Raw genomic sequence first — 20568 nt, forward strand, 5'->3', positions numbered from 1 at the left:
ATAAACGTTAAATTATTTCTCTGACCAAAGATTCGATCAAGCATACACAAGTGTCTATTTTCTTCTGATTGTTCAACAAATATCTGACTTACTAGGATGTTATGTTAGAAGAATAATGCCACGTCACGTCATATTTTTTTTACAAAAATTAAAATGAAAGTTACAAATTACCTACTAATTAAAATTTGCCAAACCCCCTGATCTGATCGACCCAGAAAGAGAAATTCAAACCACATAAACGCTTTGGATTTACTTTGCCGAAAGAGTGGAGTAGGTTTGGCTAAAAAAATTTCTTACTGTACAAGGACCTGACTTGAATATGTAGCAAACCATTAAATAAATTAGCTAGATAAGACGTTTGTTAACGTTTAGGTTCATTCAGTAAACAAGATGTTTTTTTGTTTTTTTATCAGTCCAGCGTTTGCCTCAGTTGTTTAGTTTTTTTTCTGTGTAATCCGACTCTACTGCGGAACAGGCCTCGTCCTTTGGGATGCGCGTTTTTCAAACTCCTCTGACCTATCGACCTGACTCCATCATAAAAAAACAAAACAAAACAAAACAAAAAACACAGTGTCTTATCACCGCCCACCGATGGGAGTTCAAAGGTCACGATAAGCGCAACAATTATGCTGGAGAAGCTGTAAACGCCACTTGAGGATGTTTCACTTTGCGTGGAAACTCAAAGACCCAAGAGCCCTGCTGGTGCGTGTGTTAGCGGTGTGTGTGTGTGTGTGCACGTGGGTGTGTGTGAGGGGAAAACTGAGAGCATGGGCTTAATTATGGTGCTTGTAAACAGGAGTGAAATGATGCAAAGTGCCTTCTTCCAGAGATTGGCGAAAAGAAGCCACTGACCTTGCCGGGGTTACACGGCCAATTTCGATTCAGCCGCAGTGATGTCATCACATCTACTTAGATTTCATCTAAACCCATGGGTAAAAGTCAAATGAAGGTAAAGATACAACACACCTGTCGCCATGGTTGCGAAACGTCTTCCCCGAGTGCCATGGAAACGGACATATTGCTGGCATAAATGAGCCTTCGGATCGTCCGTTGATTCGCCTACCTCACCAAGCATTCATATGCATTAAAACAAATACAAATGTGTTTTTATAAATCTGGAATTACAAGAAAAAAAAATGCTTTTCACTGGAAATTTTAAATAGATTTTGATTGTTTCAATTTATATTCAACAGAATTTCTAATCTTTGTGCTTCTTCCTGTTTTTTTTCCACGTCAGAACCACAACCTTTGACCAATTTTGTTGGGAATTTATTTATGTGACAGAACAACACAAAGCGTCTCATACTTGTAAAGTAGAAGGAATATGTAAGATTTCATGCCTCTTTTTTATTACTTAAACCAAACAATAGTTTGGAGTGAAGCACATTCAGTTGTAATAATTAAAGTTCAAGCCAACATCCTGCTTAGAAAATGTGGTAAAACTTGAAAACTGAAGTTCTCCATCCAATCTAAGTTGAGTTGTGACTCTGAACCAGAAGTGATAACACAAATCCACGCTACAAGTCAAAAACTGAGTTTTATTTTTGTTTCCACGTCACAACTTTGTCTTACTTTGTGTTGGTCACTAATATGCCATAAAAAAGAAAAAGAAAAAAAGTACACTGACGTTTAAGTTGATTTCACAAGATATGGAAAAAGTAATTTGGCAATAACTTTTTGTTATTCAGTGCAAAAACACAAAATCTTATTGAGTATTTTTGGTCTAGTTTCTCTTGCTAATATCTTCGTACACTTGAAATAAGACAAAATGAACTTACAAATAACTTTTCAGCTTGTTTTGAGTCAATATTAATAAAAAAAAGATACTTGCTGGCAGATTATTTAACATATGACATTTTTTCTATTTTATAAATCAAATGAGTGCTTTTTCATCAAAATTAAGAAATTATAGTCTTCTATTTTGCTGAAAAGTTACTTATAAGTTAGTTTTGTCTTATAAAGATATTTCTACACTGTTTTTGCAGTGTTACAACTAACTCCAACAACTTAAGGGCTTTAAATTTCAGTCCATATCCTGATGTAGAAACTTGTCATCCATAAGTCCGTCGGCTCCTGGCTGTTTAGTCAAATCGTCCATGTTTCCAGAAATAGCTCTTTGGGTGCCTCTCTCTGGATCCTGAATAATTTATTTCCGCGGTGACATTTGCTCACGCGGTCCCGGGGTGAAGACGCGGCAGGCGCGTGGCTCCCTCCACGCCCCCCTCCATCCCCCCATCGGAGCTCCGCAAAGGTCAAGTGTTATTGATCCCCAAACACGATCTATAATGTCGGAATCAAACCTCCAAAAGTTTGGATCAGGTCGAACATGACGGATGTGTTGCGCTCAGGCTCATTATCGTGTCTCTCTCTCGCGCGCGCGCCAGCTGAGCAGTAGGTGATCAGACTCTGGTGCGTAAAAGACGCGCTCCGGGGCGGGGACTGATTTGGAGACGCATCAGTAAAAAAAAAAAAAAGAAAAAGGAAAAAAAAAAAGAGCACATCAGCACGACGCGCTGCATCTACAGGTTGTTTCTCTCATATTTTCTAACATTTTCTCAATCTGATAAAATCGAGCCTCTGGAACTGCTTCAAACATCTCCTTGTTTGACTTTTTTTTTTTTAACTGGTTGTTGCCAGAAACACAATGAAAGTCCACGGCGATGGACTTTTCCGAGTCCTCCGTGGAGCGCGTACGGTCCCCCACAGCCGCCGCCGCCGCTCCTTCGCCGCGGTGACAACGGCGACATAATGGCATGCAGGAGCGGCTGCTGCTGCGGCTCCTCCGGCCCCATCAACGAGGACAACGCGCGGTTCCTGCTGCTGGCGCTCTTCATCGTCCTCTACCTGCTGTGCGGCGCCGCCGTCTTCTCGGCGCTGGAGCAGCCCAAGGAGCGGGAGGCGAAGGCGCGCTGGGCGCAGAGGTTCGAGCACTTCTCCCAGAAGCACAACCTGAGCAGGAGGGACCTGCGCAACTTCCTGAGGAGCTACGAGGAGGCGAACGTGGCGGGCATCCGGGTGGACACGGTCAGACCCCGGTGGGACTTCACGGGAGCGTTTTACTTCGTCGGGACCGTGGTGTCGACGATTGGTGAGATTTGGCAGCAGCTGTCGCGCACCGACCGGTCGTTTCAGGTCGAACGCGTTGACCGAACCGTCTTTTGGGTCAATGTTTTGTTTTTTTCACTTTTTTTCTTCTTCTGCAAACATCAGTTCAAACTTATCCCAACTGTGAATGTGCCTCTAAATTCAAAATGTAAATATGTAAAAAAAAAAAAAAAAAAAGTTATATTTTCTCTCTGTCTCGTTTCTGTTCATGGATTGAGCCAACAGAGAAGCACAGAGGAAAAATATGTTCGTATTCCTTCAGAACTGCACAGGCAACAGCATTTTCACCGTAGATCTAGACCTGTCGCAATAAGCAAGTAATCGATCAATCGCATGCTAAATTAAGAATTTCCACTTTAATGATTCTCTCTCTCTCAACTCTTCAGTCATGGTGCTTTGGTCTCAACGTCTTTTTTTTAGGAACAATTTTGTTTACAGAAACTTCATACATTTTTTATTTGTTGTTTCTGCTGTTCTATTTATTTATTTTAGATATTACATTACTTGTGAACGGTCTCAAAATAACAATATTATCATTTATCGCAATAACTTATCATCCAGCAAAATGTATTGTAGTGACAGGTCTAAAAATGACTCAGCTGAAGTTCAATTAGATGAAGCAACAGAGATTTTTAGCTAGCTATCATAAGATGTAGCACAGACTCGTTCAAAAACAGTAAAATATCCCTAATTGGTTGCTGAGTGTAAGTGTTATAGTATGTTATCGTTTGTTCCTCGTTATTTACGTTACCTGATGCAGATTTCCTGTTGACATGATGAAATACTCACTTTTGGGATGTAACTGATATAAATGTTGTGGAAATCTTGTGCCCCCCCCATTTGCTGTGCCTCCCAGAACAGAGAGCCATGTCATTCATTCGTTGACGCTGTGCTGCAAATGTATTTTTTCACTTGTCTCGTCACATTACTGGGGAGGACCAAGCCTGGCACAGCTCAGAATGACTTGGAAATGAAAAGGCAGTCTCATAAATTAATTCTTTTGTCATTAAATGCAGCAAAAATATTAAAACATGCAAGAGTAATTCAATGATTAACAATTAATCCGACATAAATTAGCAGCTCTGAAGCTTCTTGACTACTTGTCAAACTGTCAAATTAGTCAGAAAATAACAATATCAGTCATAATTAGTTATAATTTTGACTGTAAACCAGAGGATATTCTGGTTTGCTTACGTTGGTAGCTCTCACATTGGTCTCGACCGAAGTTCTGGAATTTTATTTTGCTTTTGGTAAACACACTGCTTCTCCTACTGTGAGGTTTCCAGGGCTTAGTATAAGGCAATAAGTGGGAATTTGGTCTCAGCAGAGATGGAGCTGATCTGATCCAGCACTGGTATCGAATGTTTATTTTTCGAATGCCTGCTTCAGTATTTCTGAATCTGATGTCTGGCTGATAGGGTGACTATCACAGACCAGATTACGTTCCTGCAGATTAAACTGTCAGTCAAAAACATTCTCACACCCTTAAATAAACATAATAATCTCACCTTGTTTACATAAAATTATTGTTTTCATATGTTATGTACGTTGAACAAATTACATAAAGTTCAGACCTACAGATGTCAGACTGGTATCTGAGGACGTACTCTGCCTGTTAGCATTAGCTTCGTAGCATATAGTTTGGTGTTGAAAGCTTAAAATAAATGTTTTTGAAATGTGTTTTATGGAAACATTAAGAGCTTATAACCTACCCTCAGACTGCTACAGTAATAATAACTGACGTTAAAACTGTAGCTATAAAGAGGAACAACAAGGAGCGTTAGCTAACAGGAAAGCTAACTGTATAACAGAACTGTTTCCATATTCTTTTTTTTTTTTACCTTTTTTACTTTTTCTGCCACAGTACAGTAAGTATGTTGCGATCCGTTGGAAGGCTTTCACACTAGTTCTAAAAATGTACAATGTAGAAATTACAAATGTAGACGTTTCTGTTACAGTTACCCAATGCTAACTTCAGTAATTCGCAATAACAGTTGTTAGAAACTGCAGTTTTAGTGATCTTTCTTGTGCAACTTCACTCAATCTAATGTTCTCTGATGAATAATTGATACCCTGTAAAGAAAGATTCATCTTCCTCCCGCCGGCACCTTCCACAAGGGAATATATTTATTTATTTATTTATTTTTATTTTTATTTTTTTCTAAAACAGATTTCAAAAACACCCGATTCCACACAGGACCATTTCCAGAAATCTTTTCATCCACATGGAAATGCAGAGAACGTCCCAGAGCATTATATTTACTCCCCCCAAACCAGAAGTAATGCAATGCTGAGTAGATAATATGCGATTGTTGTTATGTATGACTCGTTTAGGGTTGTAGATCATGTTAGATGTTGGGCTAATATATAACAGTTTTTTTTTTTATGCGTTTTCGCTGTCCACATTAGAATGAGAGGGCAACATTTTCACTGTGGAACCCATTTAAACCAACCCCCCCCCCAGAAAAGCAGTGTTTTCCATGTAGACACGGGGGAAAAATAGTTCAAAACTATACATTTTAGGGGGAAAAAGTTGTAGTTTGGATTCTGTTTACACATTTATCAACTCTCTGCCATAATGTAGGAATGGAAGGATTCTCCTGAACCTTTTTTTTTTTTTTTTTTAGCAATTAGCAAATAATACATGGGAAGATATACACAGTATAAGTTGACGGGCCTCTGTTCTGTTGTTGTTTATTACTTTATGCAACAACAGAACAATTACTACCCACAAAATGTTTTCTGGATTAGAAAACATTAATAGTGGATGGTTTTTAAATAATATACTCATTACCATAACATTGTAGAAATACATCGATTAGAGTAAAATGATTCAAGTCCAGTCAAAGTAAAGTATCAGGTTTGACGTTGAAAAGCAGAGGGAACATCAGATTAGGCTTAGATGTAATTCATATGCAGAAACCAAAGTGCAAAGACAGAATCTGCTTCTGTTCTAACAGTCTCCATCCCGTAATATGGTGGTGGCAGCATCATGGTGTGGGGAGGCTTTTCTCAGCCTGGTTGATTAGAACATGGAAGGAATATTGGTAAGCCCACTTATAGCTGCAAAATGGCACCGCACTTTTCAGATTTTCAGGCTCAGTAAGATAGTTGCATTCTGTCAGAGGGTTCTTCAAGAGTCGCTGTAGAACAGACTGCTACAGGAGATCCTTCAGCAATCAGCATTTCAAAACCTTGGATAATATGAATTACAATAACATTTAAATTCCCTGTCGGATTAGTAAAGTTTTTCTGAATCTGAAATTTATAAAGCAGTTTGGTTATTTTGTATCACTAAAAGACTTGTTGCTCAATTTCAAGCTTTGGACAAAAATAAAATAAAAATAAAGGCTGACATTGAAAAAACTGAATTCACAAAATTAAAGTTTTTCAATGCGCTCTCCACAAAATAGTGTTTCTTTTATTTTATTTTTAAAAAAAGTGTTGCTCAATTCTCCAGGGACAGATAAGAGTCGGCCTCCGGTGCAGAGCGCTATCTCTCCTCAGCACACAGCAACAGTGGACAATAAGTACCATCACCAGTGCTTATTGTAGGGGCGTTATCACCCCGGCAGCTAAACGACATGTAAATCTGAACGACTTGTGTCTAAATATAGAAGAGGTGTTTCAGATGGACCCAAACAGCCCTGAAAACAGGAATGGTCTGCGCGACTGTTTGACATCGAGAGATTTGTGGAAATTTCTCAGGTTACGAGAAAAGAGGAATGTGGTTCAAAGACGGCCGCAGAATAAACAAGTGAACAAGTTATTAAATCTTCTCTTTGAATATTACAGTCAGTAATTGACAACCACAAAGATCTATAAATAGGTGTGCATGTGCAGAAGTATGGAAGCGTTTGTATTCAGTGTTCTGGGTGTGGACTGTGTAGACTGTAAGGGAAACCGAATGAAACATTTACATTTAATAGAAAAAAAACAGACCAATTTATTTTTTATTCTTGTTTTTGTTTTTGTAATATCATCAGTATGCTTCAGTATGAGACACACCATCAGTCGTCTTTACTGCATGAAGTAAAATGGACGCAGAAAGAGAATTAGTCTGGACTGCATTTAGCCGCATTGCTTGGCAACAAAGTCTAAGTGAAGAAGATGAAACCAGAAGCAACTTTTGTGTTGAACAGAGTTCAGATTTACAAAAATAGATGCAGCGAAAAAGAGAGGTCTTGTTGGAGAATGTGTTTCTGATTTCCATCCAAATTATGCAACTTTGATTTAAAAAAAAAAAAAAAAATTGATTTGGTCACACTTTATTAAAAAAATACTGCAGGTTGAAGGCAGGTTTTTTTGGCACTTTGGTGAAGAAGAAGTCTGCTCCTTTTACAAACACCGTCACTTATCCCAGGGACAAAATTTCTACCTGAATTCAAAATGAAGAAAAGAAAAAGTTCTGTCATTTCTGTCAATCCATGAAATCCCCTTCAATATCTTAGTAGCAGTGAACAAAGGAATGGAAAAACGACGTATTTGTGTAAAATTCTCAGAACCGTCAGCCTCCGTCAGAGGCCTGGGTTCGCTGGTGTCGGTGTGAGACGGAGACAAAGCGCTGAAGTCCTTCAGATCTCCTCAGATTTGTGTCTTCATTTCGCTCCTGTGTCATGATTGGAACAAATTTACAGTCAGCGTCAGACGGTGTGGCAGAACCTCTGATCGATAGCAGGCTCAAGGCGTGTATGAGGGAGAAATCCATGACTGGCAAAGTCATCACCATCTCTTCAGAGACATATTGTGTCACACGGTGTGAACCCCGCAGATTCATGTTGCTTAAAATGTGGAAATAATCATTCTTTGGCGAGTTCATTGGTTAAGCCCTCAAACTTGTCACGCGTTGCCTTTACGGCCCATCGGAAAGGTTTGCCGTGTATTCGCGTCAGGGATCAGCCAAGAAGGATGTCTTGCATGTGGCCCAAAATGTTGCAAGCCTTAGTTTTCATCATGATTGGTCCTTTATTCAGCTACTTCTGACTATCAACTTTGACAAGCTTACATATTCGCACTTCAAAAAAGCATCTAGTTTTCTGCGACACGTTGGGTTTTGAACAAAAAGTCCAAATTTGGCCAAATTTGGCTTACGGTACATTTTAAAATGCATCACATTTACTACGATATTATCGGCATGGTATCAGTATCGGTCGATGTTAGCTGTAAAATTTAATACCAGATATTGGCCATTCAGGTCAAAATAATTCACCGATATACAAGGCGTAGTTTTTATGATACCATATCGAGTATCGACCAAAAATCCAATATCATGCATCCCTAGTATTTATGGTCTAGGTTTGCAGCTGTATTAAATGAGATGGAGGCTTCTGGATAATTATATGATTGAAAAGTTATTAGATGCACTTGATTTTATTTGATTCTGTCACAGTAAAGAGGGGCTGCCACCAATTTATCGGCCAGCCAATTTCCTTAATTATTGGAAGATTGTTGATGGGCTGATTTTTACATGTGAAACCGATCTTATCTTCGTCTGCAAAGGTCTAAAAATCAACCTCCGTCCTCTTCTGTTCTCCCGTCAGAGAGGTTTGACTGATGGACCGCCCCACCAGGTCACGTCTGCACATTACAGTTAACAATAGTCACCCCATTGTTGCCAATTCAGTTACTGTCGCTATATTTAGCGACATTTCAGACACGCACACACAAAAAAATTGGTATCGACCAAAATCAGAATCGGCAGGTTAGACTGCAATCTGTGCACCACTATTTGCCACATGCTTTATCTGTGCTGTTTTTTCTTCAAAATTATGCCCTGATAATGCATGTTGTTCTAACCACACAAAATCCCAGCAAAAATAAGTTGAAATTTGAGGTTTTAATGTGACGAAATCTGAAAGTGCCTTGGGAATACTTTCACAAGGAAGTGTGTGAAGCATTAACATTAAATTCTCAGTAAAAAAAAAATTGTAAAAAGATGTGAACACAGAACAAAATGCTTGTGTATGTCCAAGGGGTTAAGACGGAGAACGTAATGAGGCACTCAGTATGTGTCGGCAGAATGGTCAATTTTATCTTTTATTCATTGTTCCTTCGTCTACTCTTTATCCCACATACCACTCACTTTGATAAATCCTTTTCAAAATAAACTGTCATATTGGATCCTTTCTAAAATCACTGCATGCATCATGACAGGCTGATGTGCTGTAGAGCAGCAGAGAGTGCAGGATTGTGACGGTATCATTAGTGGATCTCTTAATGCCTGTGCATTTCCTCTCTACCTTTCCGCATTCTAATGGGAGAGTTATATCTGGTTTGGAAACAATGTTATCCCCGTTCGCTGCCAATTTACCTGGGGTGATACGGAACCCATCCACCTGTTGTCACCTGCCATTTCAAATGACGACCAGCAGGACACTCAGGGGACCAGAACCCATTTCCATGAGGCTCAGTCCATGGATTCTCTAGAAAAGAAAAAAAAACCAAACCATGTATTTTGCCAACCTTCTGAAAATCCTATGAAGATGAAAATTCCTACTTTAGTAAGGACCACAAATGGTCCTTACGCATCTTAAGCTGGGATGCGTCGACAAATTTGTCAGTAGATTAATTCCTCTGTGTAAATAAGAAAAAATAAAGTATCCAAATTATCGTAAGTTAAGACTGGAAGGTTTCAGTTGCGTCAGCCTCACCAGCAAACATTCAGCCTGAGTTTGTTGTTTTGACCTTTTCTTTCCTGTTTTCAACTTCAGATGGTGATATAACAATGTGGCTCGGGACTCCACCGAAGTTGTTTGCAGTGGATTATAAATATTGGAGCGAGACTGCGCCGACTTAAAAGCACACCGTGTCTTTGTCGTGAGCATCCACTTTCACGGCTCCATTTCAATATTCGGATTTGAATCACATCTGTTGTTAGAATCAGTTATTTTAATTTCCAACCTTACAACAAACACGTCGGTCTGTGAAGTCGCAAGCATGAAACAGGAAAGTGATTAGCTGCGCAGAGGTTATTGCTGCAACCGCGACTTATTAAAACAAGTCTATTTACTTTGTGATTATTTTTTACTTCTGTTTTTGTTGCAGATTAAAATAACAGCAAGGGCTTTTTGAGAACATGGTAAACAAAGGTGATGAGTCAGACCACAAGGATCTAAGGCACGACTGTTTTCTTTCCTCCACAGGCGATCTAATCAAGTTATTATTCTAAAATAAACACACAGAAAGTAACCATTTTGTCTTTTGTCTTACTCTGAAAGATTGCCTGTGAGAAAACTAAACATAGTTTTAAAGAACTAAAACACTGTTGATCTTTTCCAAAGTGTTATCTGGTTGTTCATAATAACCTGTACCGTAAGAATATGGTAAAGATGTGTAAAAGCTGTGGAACACATGCAGCAGTATAAACTCCATTATGAAAATTTAATTCTTAAGATTTACATCATGTTCTAATGTTATTTCCCCATCAAGCAGCCCTTCCTACTCAGCTCCTTCAGACTAGCCAGCAGCAATTAGCGCAGTTCCACCAGGTGTTTGCTATCAGCTGAGCTCATTATAGGAGCTACTTCTCTGTGCAACGCTGGTAAAAAATTTTGTTAAAGGGTTAATAGTGGAGCCATGTTCTGATGACTTCCTGAAGGCGGAGTTTCAGAAACTGCCAGAGTTTTTAAAGGGACAGAGGCCCAATTTCAAGGCGTTAAATCAGGAAGTAACATTTATTTTAAAACAACAGAAGGCAAGATAGTTTTGATAACACTTTAAAATGCCTGGAAAACAAACAATAATGTCCCCTTTAAGTTTCAATGTAGTGACATTTTAATAAGAGTAAAAATCTAAGATTTTTTTAAAATTTATTTCTCATTCAAATTAACCAATGCTACACTAATAGGAGCTCAATGGGCTACTATGCATTGGGTTTAGAAAAATTATTTTTCAAATTTGCTCTTTCCTAGTTCTCTCAAGAGGGGCTACATTTTTTAAGCATTATGTATTTATTGTTTTCAAGCAGCTCATGACCTCAGTGGCTGCACGGAAGTCTTTATTATATGGCTATTGCTATTTTTCTGTAAAAAATCTATAGCTACCTGAAAAATACAAGGGTTAAAGCTTAAAACGAGCCGCATGGTTAATCTTTGGTATGAATGTTAGGACGTTAGCAGCACAACTCAGAAACCGTCACCGACACGTCTAGTTTCATCTTAACTCGTGTCATAATGCAGTTCCTTTCATGCCTGTCTAACTGCAATATTATTATCACCATCACCGTATCTTAAATGGTTCAAATAGCTTGTGACATTCAAGTAAATGATATCCTGAAACACAAAGAGAAGAAAAACAAAGCCATAAAATCCAGCTCATTTGGCTTTATTGTCGTGTTTGGGAGAGAGCTCTGGCTCAATTAGCACCTTGACAACCAATTTGAATGAAGAGGCAATCAAATGCTCCCCAAGAAGCCACCGTGTAGCGCAGCCAATTAGTCAAGCTGAAGCTTTTGTTTTCCGTCTCAACGCTGAGAAAAAAAAAGGCCGCAACATTTAACTTCCCTTTTTCCATCTGAAAAGGTCTTGTGGGTCACATGCATTCACTTCTACTGTACCTATTGACGTCACCAAAGGTGCTAGATGGCAAAAACTGTAAAAAGTACTCAATCGTATGACATACAGTTTCTTGTTAATACATTTCAGTGTACTCTATAGCTTAGTAAATACTTTGTAGAGCCATTTGTCAATGTTACTGAAGCTACAGGTCTTTAGAGCGTGTCTCTGCCCGCTAGCAGCTGAACACTTTTGCCCATTCTTCTTTGTGATGAAGTTCAAACTCACTCGGGTTGAGCTTATTGTTCGGCTTCAACTTTAAAGACTCAAATTTAAAACTGGTCTGGACTTTAAGTGGGCCATTCTAACACCTGAACATTCTTTGATGCATTGGATCTTGTTGGGATCTAGTAATGACGAACTAAACTACCTCCAGGGACCAAAAAGAGAGGGTAGGAAAGCTATCAATCCCAGAATGCACTGCAGTAATCCACCTTCAGTTCTAGGGTGAAAAAGGAGGAGGAGTTTCACTGACATCATGTTTTAGCAAAAACTTGCTAAAGTACAGCAAGTCTGAAACAAATATTTTTATTTGCCAAACAGTCCAAACAAGTCCCAGAAAACTGTAATCCCACTAAGTATTAAAGAGACGAGCTTTGACTCGATCACATTAGGTGCTCGTCAGAATCATTAAGAGAGCAATGGCAACCCGGTGGAGGGAAGCATCCAATTTAAAACTTGGAGAACACTTAATTGTAACTGGGTAATTGTTTTCATTGCCAAGAGATTTTATGCTTAGTTCGAATGATAAAGCAACAGGAAGCGGCTATGGCTCTCCTCTGCTATATGCAAGTAATCAATTTGTTTCCTGATTTGTTTGCAAGACCATGTGCATGAATGAAAATGGAGGTTTTCTTTAGAAATTGTGTTTGTCTAGAGACAGTAATGCTCTTTGTCCTACTCTCTCTCTCTTTAGTCTTTTATGTATGCTGTGGAGAAACAAAGATTCAAATTAAGCTACCACTCCTAATGTTTACCTCCCCTTGTCTCATTGATAGCTGCACAACCCTTGTAGTCTGGTCCAGACTACAAAGACACTATTGAATGTCTTTGTGTGTTTTCCAGGGTTTGGGATGACCACTCCCGCCACCATTGGAGGAAAAATCTTCCTGATGTTTTATGGACTGCTGGGCTGCGCCGCCACCATCCTCTTCTTCAACCTCTTTCTGGAGCGCGTCATCACCGTCATCGCTTTTGTCCTCAAGTCCTTCCATGAACGGCGCCACAACAAGGCCGTCCTGCCGCAGAATGGACGCCGGGCTTCTGAGGGTGAGAAGGCGGGCAGAGCCGAGGTAGGCGCAGTAGGAAAGCGTGAGGAGCTCGCCGGCTGGAAACCCTCGGTTTACTGCGTCATGTTCATCCTCGGGGCGGCGGCAATCTTGGTGTCCTGTTGCGCCTCGCTGATGTACTCGGCGGCTGAAGGCTGGGGCTACTTGGACTCGCTCTACTTCTGCTTTGTGGCCTTCAGCACCATCGGGTTCGGGGATATGGTCAGCAGTCAGAGGATCTCCTACGAGGGTCACGCCACGGCTGCTTACCGGGTTGGAAACTTCTTCTTCATCCTCACCGGTGTCTGCTGCATCTACTCCCTCTTCAACGTCATCTCCATCGTCATCAAGCAGGTCCTCAATTGGCTGCTCAGGAGGTTGGAAGCCTCTTGCCTCTTGCACTGCTGCTTCCCTAGGAGGGGTCCTCACCCGCACCGGCACCCTCGCCGGAACGTGGTGGCCCCGGGACATCTTCGTGCCTGCAGGGACCCTTCCATTGAGACGGACGCCATCAACGAGAGCGAGACCGACCCGGGCCGCAGGATGTCTGGGGAGATGATCTCCATGAGGGACTTCTTGGCTGCCAACAAGGTGAAAACTTTGTCAGAAACAATTTAAGTTGCCTCACATCCGGCCTTGGATTTAGCGCTTTTAATGGAATAATGCTAATTAAGTCAGATATGTGGCAGGTTTGAACAGTGGAACCTGGGTAGTCTCAAAGGTGACTAAGAACCACAGATGCCCATCAATAGCTAAATACTTAAGACCTTCTCTAAAAGTGTTTCTGTCTATATTAATAGTTAAAATACTAAATGTATCTTAATTTGCATTATTGCGTAGTGTAAACCATCTTATTGCTTAAGCTAACATCTAAGGTCTTCCTTACCCTCTTGAGGGTACAGCCAGTCAGTGGCAAGGAAAATAAATAGGACTTCTGGATTGACTGCTTTGCAAACACTAGCCAATAACATGTCAAGTAGCATTTTGCCGGTATTTTTACTTCCCCAGCTGAATTTTCCTTCAAACATTTTTCTTCTGAGTCTGCGAATACTTAACCGTAAATGTGCTAGCTATATTGAAGGGGTTTTGAGGATGTAGGTCTCTTAAGGTCACATCATCCAAATCCAAAACTTTCCCTTTGTTTTATTTTGGGTATTCACAGTTGGACCTTCTGGTGTGCGTTGACTATTTATCCTCCTGTATAACCCTACCGCACTCTGGCAAAAAGTCACAAACTGAGCAACAGCAAAACATAGTATTGTATTGTAACATAGTGGGGAAATTTTTGGAAAGATAGCTGTTTGCTAATATTAGCGGGGTTGAAGAAAGATACGATGTCTGTTGTTAGCATTTTAGCTGAATTTCTCCTTTCTAGTTCATTTCTAATTTAAGTTTCACCTCTAAAACCAAAAAAATACATATCTTTTTCTGGTGGAATATGAGTTAATGCTTGAAGGTCACTCCAGCTTTAATTTAAACTACAGAGGAACAGCAGGCTCTGATGAACAACAACCTCGCTTACCGGGAAGGGATTAGAGCCTGCTTACATCAGTCCACCTCCCACACAGAAACAAATCTGGTCTCATTAAAGCTGTTGTTTCTCTTATTATGTTTTATCTTATTATATTTTTTTAAACCGTGTGAATAGACTCAATTAAAACACACTCAGTGCACCACCAACCCGTCTGCCGAACACAATTTGCGGCGTATTGATTTTCAAAAAGTCATTAGTGAGAGCAGCGACGACTGAAAGCAGAGTGAGCATTCAGAGACGTTTTTGGTCCAACACCTTCGTTTTCTGATGAGACCTAACGCAAATGTTGTTGTTCTTTAGCTTAATTCCTTCTCTAAGGACTTAAGCTTAGAGACATGAAAAAGGTAAAACATGACCTTTGTCATTTTTTACAAGTATCACGTTTAATATCTTAAGCCCAATATTTAACTAATGTTAGGCTTAAAAAAAATCTTAAAGCTGCAGTGTCTTTTATAAAAAAAAAAGTTTTTTTTTTACATATTTGTTAAAACTGTCACCCAGTCATGTCAGTACAACATGAGATGTATAATCTGTGAAAAGATTGATCTCCACTTCCTTCCTGAGACACTATCACGGTCTGAAGATATGCACCGCCCCCTACCAAAAACAGTAGTTGTTTTCATATTTTGAATGTGAACTAAGTGTCACTCTGACTCCAAAGCTCAGCATTATTTTTGAAAGGTAGTACTTTGAAAATAATGTATTGCAGTAAATAAACAAGAAGTTCCCACATTCTCAGTGAAACCAACCTCTGACCTTTTTCATGTTTTGTTACATTGCTACCCTCAAACATCAGCGTATTTCTTTTTTATTTTTACGATAGACACAAACACAACACTTAAAAAAAACCCCAAAAAAACCTAAACAGTGGGTCATACATTTTTATTGAGTCTGTATTTTGAGTCATACTTTGCTGCTGTTGAGTTATAAAAAGCCAGCTGGTTCTTCTTCTCTGTGGTTTTTTCAAGCAATGTGTAGCGACCAAAAACAGATTGACAGAAAAACGTTCAAACGCGTCTCTGTTTCCATGTTTACATCATGCAAACAGATGCATTGTTTGCATGATGCCTAATGGATTCCCCTTTATTTAGCTCCATCAGCTCTGCCCAGCTTCCCACATGATGCCGGTGGGGAAGAGTGTGTTCAGTTTGCTCTACTCTTGCATGTGGACGAAGTTTAATTTTCATCACAATTCTTTAATCAAGTATCATTTTCAGTAATGTCTAAGCTAGTTCGCAGACTAGTTCGCAGAAAAAAAAACTTATGCTGGTGTGATATTTAGGAAAAGAAGCACTCAAGTCTTTTTGACTTGCATAAATCCCATAAAAATACAAATTGGTAGTAAGAATATGTAGATCCTTAAACAGATGAGCAGAGGGACGATTACAATTCTAACAAAACATTTTCAAATACTTACAATTTCGTGCAAAGTTGTTGGAAAATTATTTTATAAGATAAACATAGGTATATGAGACTATAATAAAGTGTAAGCAATGCCTGTATACCTTATTAAATCTAGCCTAGCCAAGTAGAGCCAAGAAACGAAAGAAAAAGTCAAGTTATCTTCTTCGGTCACCTTTATTTTATTGAAATTCCAAGCAGACCATAAGCGTCTGCAACAAATGTCACGCTGCTCCCTGCAATACTTTTTATGAAAAATACAGAAAAAATGTAAATGTCATGTGGAATACAATCCAAAGACTTTCCCCCTCCTCGCTAAACATAATCGTATGGAAGAAATGAGAGCCTTGTTCTTCTCTACGTGGAACTGGGAAACGTTGCCTTGTTGAACCACAACTTCTGGTTGCCTCTGCTGACGCTTGTTAAGCATTTATCACCTTCCTGTCTAGTTAAATTGTCGCACCTAAGCACAGGAAAGATCTGCGTACTTTATATATCGTCTGTGAGAACAGGACGTGCTAGGTGTCAACACTTTGTATTTGTCTGCTTCTGCAGGTGTAAAACTGAAGTGTGTAACCTTTATTTTAAAAAATATGTTTTTTACATAGTTAAAATTATCGTGTTGATCAGTATAAGATAGATAAGCTTAGAAAATCCAGCTCCTCTGCCAGCTCTAACTGCAGTCAGTCAGAAGCAACCAATCAGAGCCAGGAGGAGGGCCTTAGCGCTGTCAATCACTCTCATGCTCACACCCTCCCTGTTTGCTCTTTGCTAATCAACACCTGGCTCACCATAACGTAGCCTTCCATTAACGCTAACACTAGTTAGCTAGTTAGCATAGCCCTCGATGACAGCAGGTAAACAGTTTCCCTGTAACTGTAAGTTGTTTCTCCGCCACTAGCACATGAGTTAGCATACATGAGGTTGATTGACAGTGCCAAGGCCCTCCTCCTGCCTCTGATTGGTTTAATTTTTTTCCAACCTCAACAGTAGCTCAGATGTTACCTGTCTCACAACGTCCATGCTGGCAGTTTTAGCATGGAAAAAAAAACAAAAAAAAACGTATTTTTGTAAAAGTTACATACTGCAGCTTTAACTGGAGGATGTTGCAGGATGTTGTTGAATATAGAAAGCAAATGTGAACTTTTTCTTTTTTTTTTTTTCCTTTCCTCCTGCTGACCGGTTTCTCCTCCCCCGCAGGTGAACTTGGCCATCATGCAGAAGCAGCTGTCGGAAATGGCGGTCGGACACCCGCGGCAGTCCGGCGGCTCCTGCTCGCATCAGAACGGATTCTCAGGAGGGGTGGGTGCCCTGGGCATCATGAACAACCGGCTGGCGGAGACCAGCGTGGACAGATAAGGTGTTTTTAAAAAAAATAAAAGATACAGAAGAATGAAGAGGAAGAGTCTGAGGCGGGCGTGGGCTAACTGAACCCCCCATAGCCACCTCTCAGCAGGTGCAAGCGAATCCATCTCCGTCCGCTTTCCTTTGAGGAACTTGACTCTGTGTCAGTTTGCTGAAATCTTTCATTCGGACCGGAGTGCTGGAATGTTCCCTGGTGATGAACCCAGTTTCCATGGGGATAAATAAATAAAAAAACAGCCTGCCTAGAGTGTCGTTTTCTGAGCTCCTTCACACCTAAACGCAACATCCTGGGTTTGTCTGTTGTTTAAAACATGGTTCATGTTCAGGAAATGAAATGATGCCAAATACAGTATGTTATGTCCAGATATTTTAATGCATATAAGTAATTTGTCTATTGGCATTTTTAAGCGAGAAGAAGCTGGCAATCTTCCAACACATTTCTGTAATTCTTAATAAAACCTGTTTAACTTTGGTTCGAGCTCTGGGTCAGATTTGTTTTTTCTCCCCAAAGATGGATGACAAACGTCTCCAAAAGCATCACAAGAATAATAATTCCTAACTGCTTAAACAAAACAACTTTCTTAGTTCCTCAAAATGCCACCAAAAGCTGTAAGAAAGTTAATGTTTGGATCTGTCTACGCTTCATTGTGTGGTTTATTTTTGTAACATTTTATTAGGCTCCCTGTGTAACTAGAGCAATCGGTGAAAGCATTGGCAGCCATTTGAGGTGCAAAAACTCCTTTATCGCGCCTCACATCACCTTTTGTCCAAGTGCTTCAGGTTTATTTATAAAATCTGAAAACCTGCACAATCTATTTGTTCCAAGAATTAGTTTTTTTTACAGTGGCCTCACTCTGATTGCAGAAAACCACAGAAGGCCCCGATGGTTGTTAATGTGTCAGTGGAGTCGCTGACCGCGAAAAAATGGAAAATGACTTGTTGACACGTGAAAGAGCTGGCGGCGCAGTTGTCTTCTTTCTCTAACACGCAGGTTAGATGCTGATGTGACCATTTTCCAGCCGCCGCCTTTTTGCTTTTCCAGCACTTGAGCTGAAGTGCTTCTGATTTCCAAAGAACGAAAGCAGATCGTCGGGACATTTAATAAAAAAGAAATACCTCAAATCTATCCCAAGTATTTCAATATACATTGTGATTGGATATAGGGCATCATTAGCTTATTGTCTTAATATCTCTCTCTGAGGGGGCGGGACATGTGTCATAAACTTTTAAGATCAGCTTTGTTGTTCTGGTCAAAAAAATAAATAAATCAGTTCTTACTACAGCCTGTTAGGGGGCGATAACGCCTGGCTTATATGCAGTGTTTGTATTAACAAAAGGAGAAGAAGAAATGAATCGTTAAAAAAAGAAATAAAGTGATTTTGCACCAGAATCTCTTCTCATGAACTTAGTTTTTTTTTTTCTGTTGCTGATGATGTTCTGATCCTTCCATGTGAACGTTATATGAAGTTGTTTTTTTTTATGATTTGTGAAGTTATTTCTATGCTTTGGTGGATTGTTACTACAATATATAACTTTGATAATCAGTAAAAAACAAGACCTGGGGGAACAACAGAAGGTTTTCTGTTTACTTGGTTTTTCTCTATAATTTGTAGAAAACTTTAAATAAAACTAAGCTAACTCACAAGTACCTTTTCAGCAAGATATAATAGTTTGATTTAAGTCAATAATTCCTTAATATTGATGAAAAAGTACTAGCTCCATTGGCAGATAATTTCATTTATGACAAGAAACGTTCCCATGTTGTAAGTGAAATAATCTGCCAGTGCAACTAGAACGTTTCCATCAATATTAAGAAATTATTGACTCTAAACAAACTACAATATTTTGCTAAAAAGTTACTTATGAGTTCGTTTCAGATGTACTAGGATGTTGCCACAAGAAACCAGACAGAAATACTTGGCAAGATTTTGTGTTATTTTTTCAGTCTTCTGTCAACAACAACGGAGGAAGAGTTGAAAAGGCAAAGGTCGATTCTTTTGTTAAAAGTAGCCAGATGTTTGTGGCATCACTTTTCACAAACATCTGACATTTTGTTGTTTTTTTTTAAAGTTATGTGTCTAAAGAAAAATAAAAATGTCTGACTACTTCTATTTTTAAACAATCGAAAATTTCAACCATACTCTTGCACTGCATCAAATTTGCTCTGTTCTTCAATTGGCACAAAATCGTTCCTCATCTTTGGACGCCCCTGTCCTTGAGCCTTCTTTGCCGCAGCTGAATCTCTCGACTCGAAATCTGTTCTTTCTCAGGAGCAGCGATTTCCAACACGACATGATGTTTTGAGTGAAAACCGTTACACACTTGTCTGTGGAATCAACGGAGGTCTAAGACAAGACGACAAAGATTTCAAGCACAATGCTAAGCACCTGTCTTTGTAGGCCGCAGACACAAGCTGTCAATGTTGTTTTTATTCAACTCCAGACTTTTTCTCAAACTTTTCTCTTCCTGCAAGTACAGAACATTTGATACATTTTTCAGCATTGACACCAGGGCACAAACGCCCCGAAATAATTTGAATTCTGAAAGATCCACTATTCACTATGGAAACAAACTCTTTCACATGGAATAGCTCAAAAATATTCTTAACAGGGAGTCAGAGAAGCAGTGCCTACACAGATAATAATAGCTTTGAACCAGTGCCTGTGTGCTGCTAGCTCCTGTTTGTGTGCAAAGAGCATGCCATGCACTAATGCATGTATGCATGTGGGACAGCGGAGGCTCGGACTGGCATACAAAGATTCTTTTGTTGAGGCTCCATTCTGAGACACGGCTGCACCAGGAGAGTTACTGATAGCAGGGCTTCATTCAATATGCAGGGCTGAAAGACACACGCACAAACGCACACACACACACACTCCAATAGGAACACACTTGTCAATACCTTGAAGTTTTACTCGTTCTCTACAGATAATGCATTACAGTGAATTGCAAAAGACTTTCATGCCCCTTTAATCTTTTCCACATTTTAACTGGTGCATAGAATTAAACATACTTTGGATAATGCTAACATTTCTGTTTAAAATATGATTTTACAGGATCTTATATGATACTCTAGCTTTCTGGGACACTGGATTTGGAGTTTATTATCTGTAAGCCATTTTTGTGACTTACTTCAAAATGTCAAGAAATAATATCAAAATCTTTTTAGACAAACTTGTATCACTGGGTTTTGAAAAAGTTATTTTATTATTATTATATTTTGTCAATCACACATTGAAAATAAAAGATGCAGACGCCCAACGTGGGGCTCGAACCCACGACCCTGAGATTAAGAGTCTCATGCTCTACCGACTGAGCTAGCCGGGCTGGCGGTGTATTCGCC

General features: G+C 39.6%; 1 protein-coding gene and 1 non-coding gene across 2 annotated transcripts; one reads left to right on the top strand and one right to left on the bottom strand.

The window, feature by feature from the left end:
* Positions 1 to 2225: 2225 nt before the first annotated feature.
* Positions 2226 to 17697, top strand: kcnk13b (potassium channel, subfamily K, member 13b). The gene is made up of 4 exons (XM_017302214.1): positions 2226 to 2525; positions 2638 to 3088; positions 12723 to 13516; positions 17061 to 17697. The coding sequence occupies exons 2-4, from the start codon at positions 2749 to 2751 to the stop codon at positions 17217 to 17219; spliced, it is 1293 nt and encodes a 430-aa protein (XP_017157703.1). The 5' UTR covers positions 2226 to 2525; positions 2638 to 2748; the 3' UTR covers positions 17220 to 17697.
* A 2782-nt stretch (positions 17698 to 20479) lies between these two features.
* Positions 20480 to 20552, bottom strand: trnak-cuu (transfer RNA lysine (anticodon CUU)). Its single transcript has one exon. It is a non-coding gene; the product is annotated as a tRNA-Lys (tRNA).
* Positions 20553 to 20568: the final 16 nt, after the last annotated feature.

This window comes from Poecilia reticulata, linkage group LG21, assembly GCF_000633615.1.
Source record: "Poecilia reticulata strain Guanapo linkage group LG21, Guppy_female_1.0+MT, whole genome shotgun sequence".
NCBI lineage: Eukaryota > Metazoa > Chordata > Actinopteri > Cyprinodontiformes > Poeciliidae > Poecilia > Poecilia reticulata.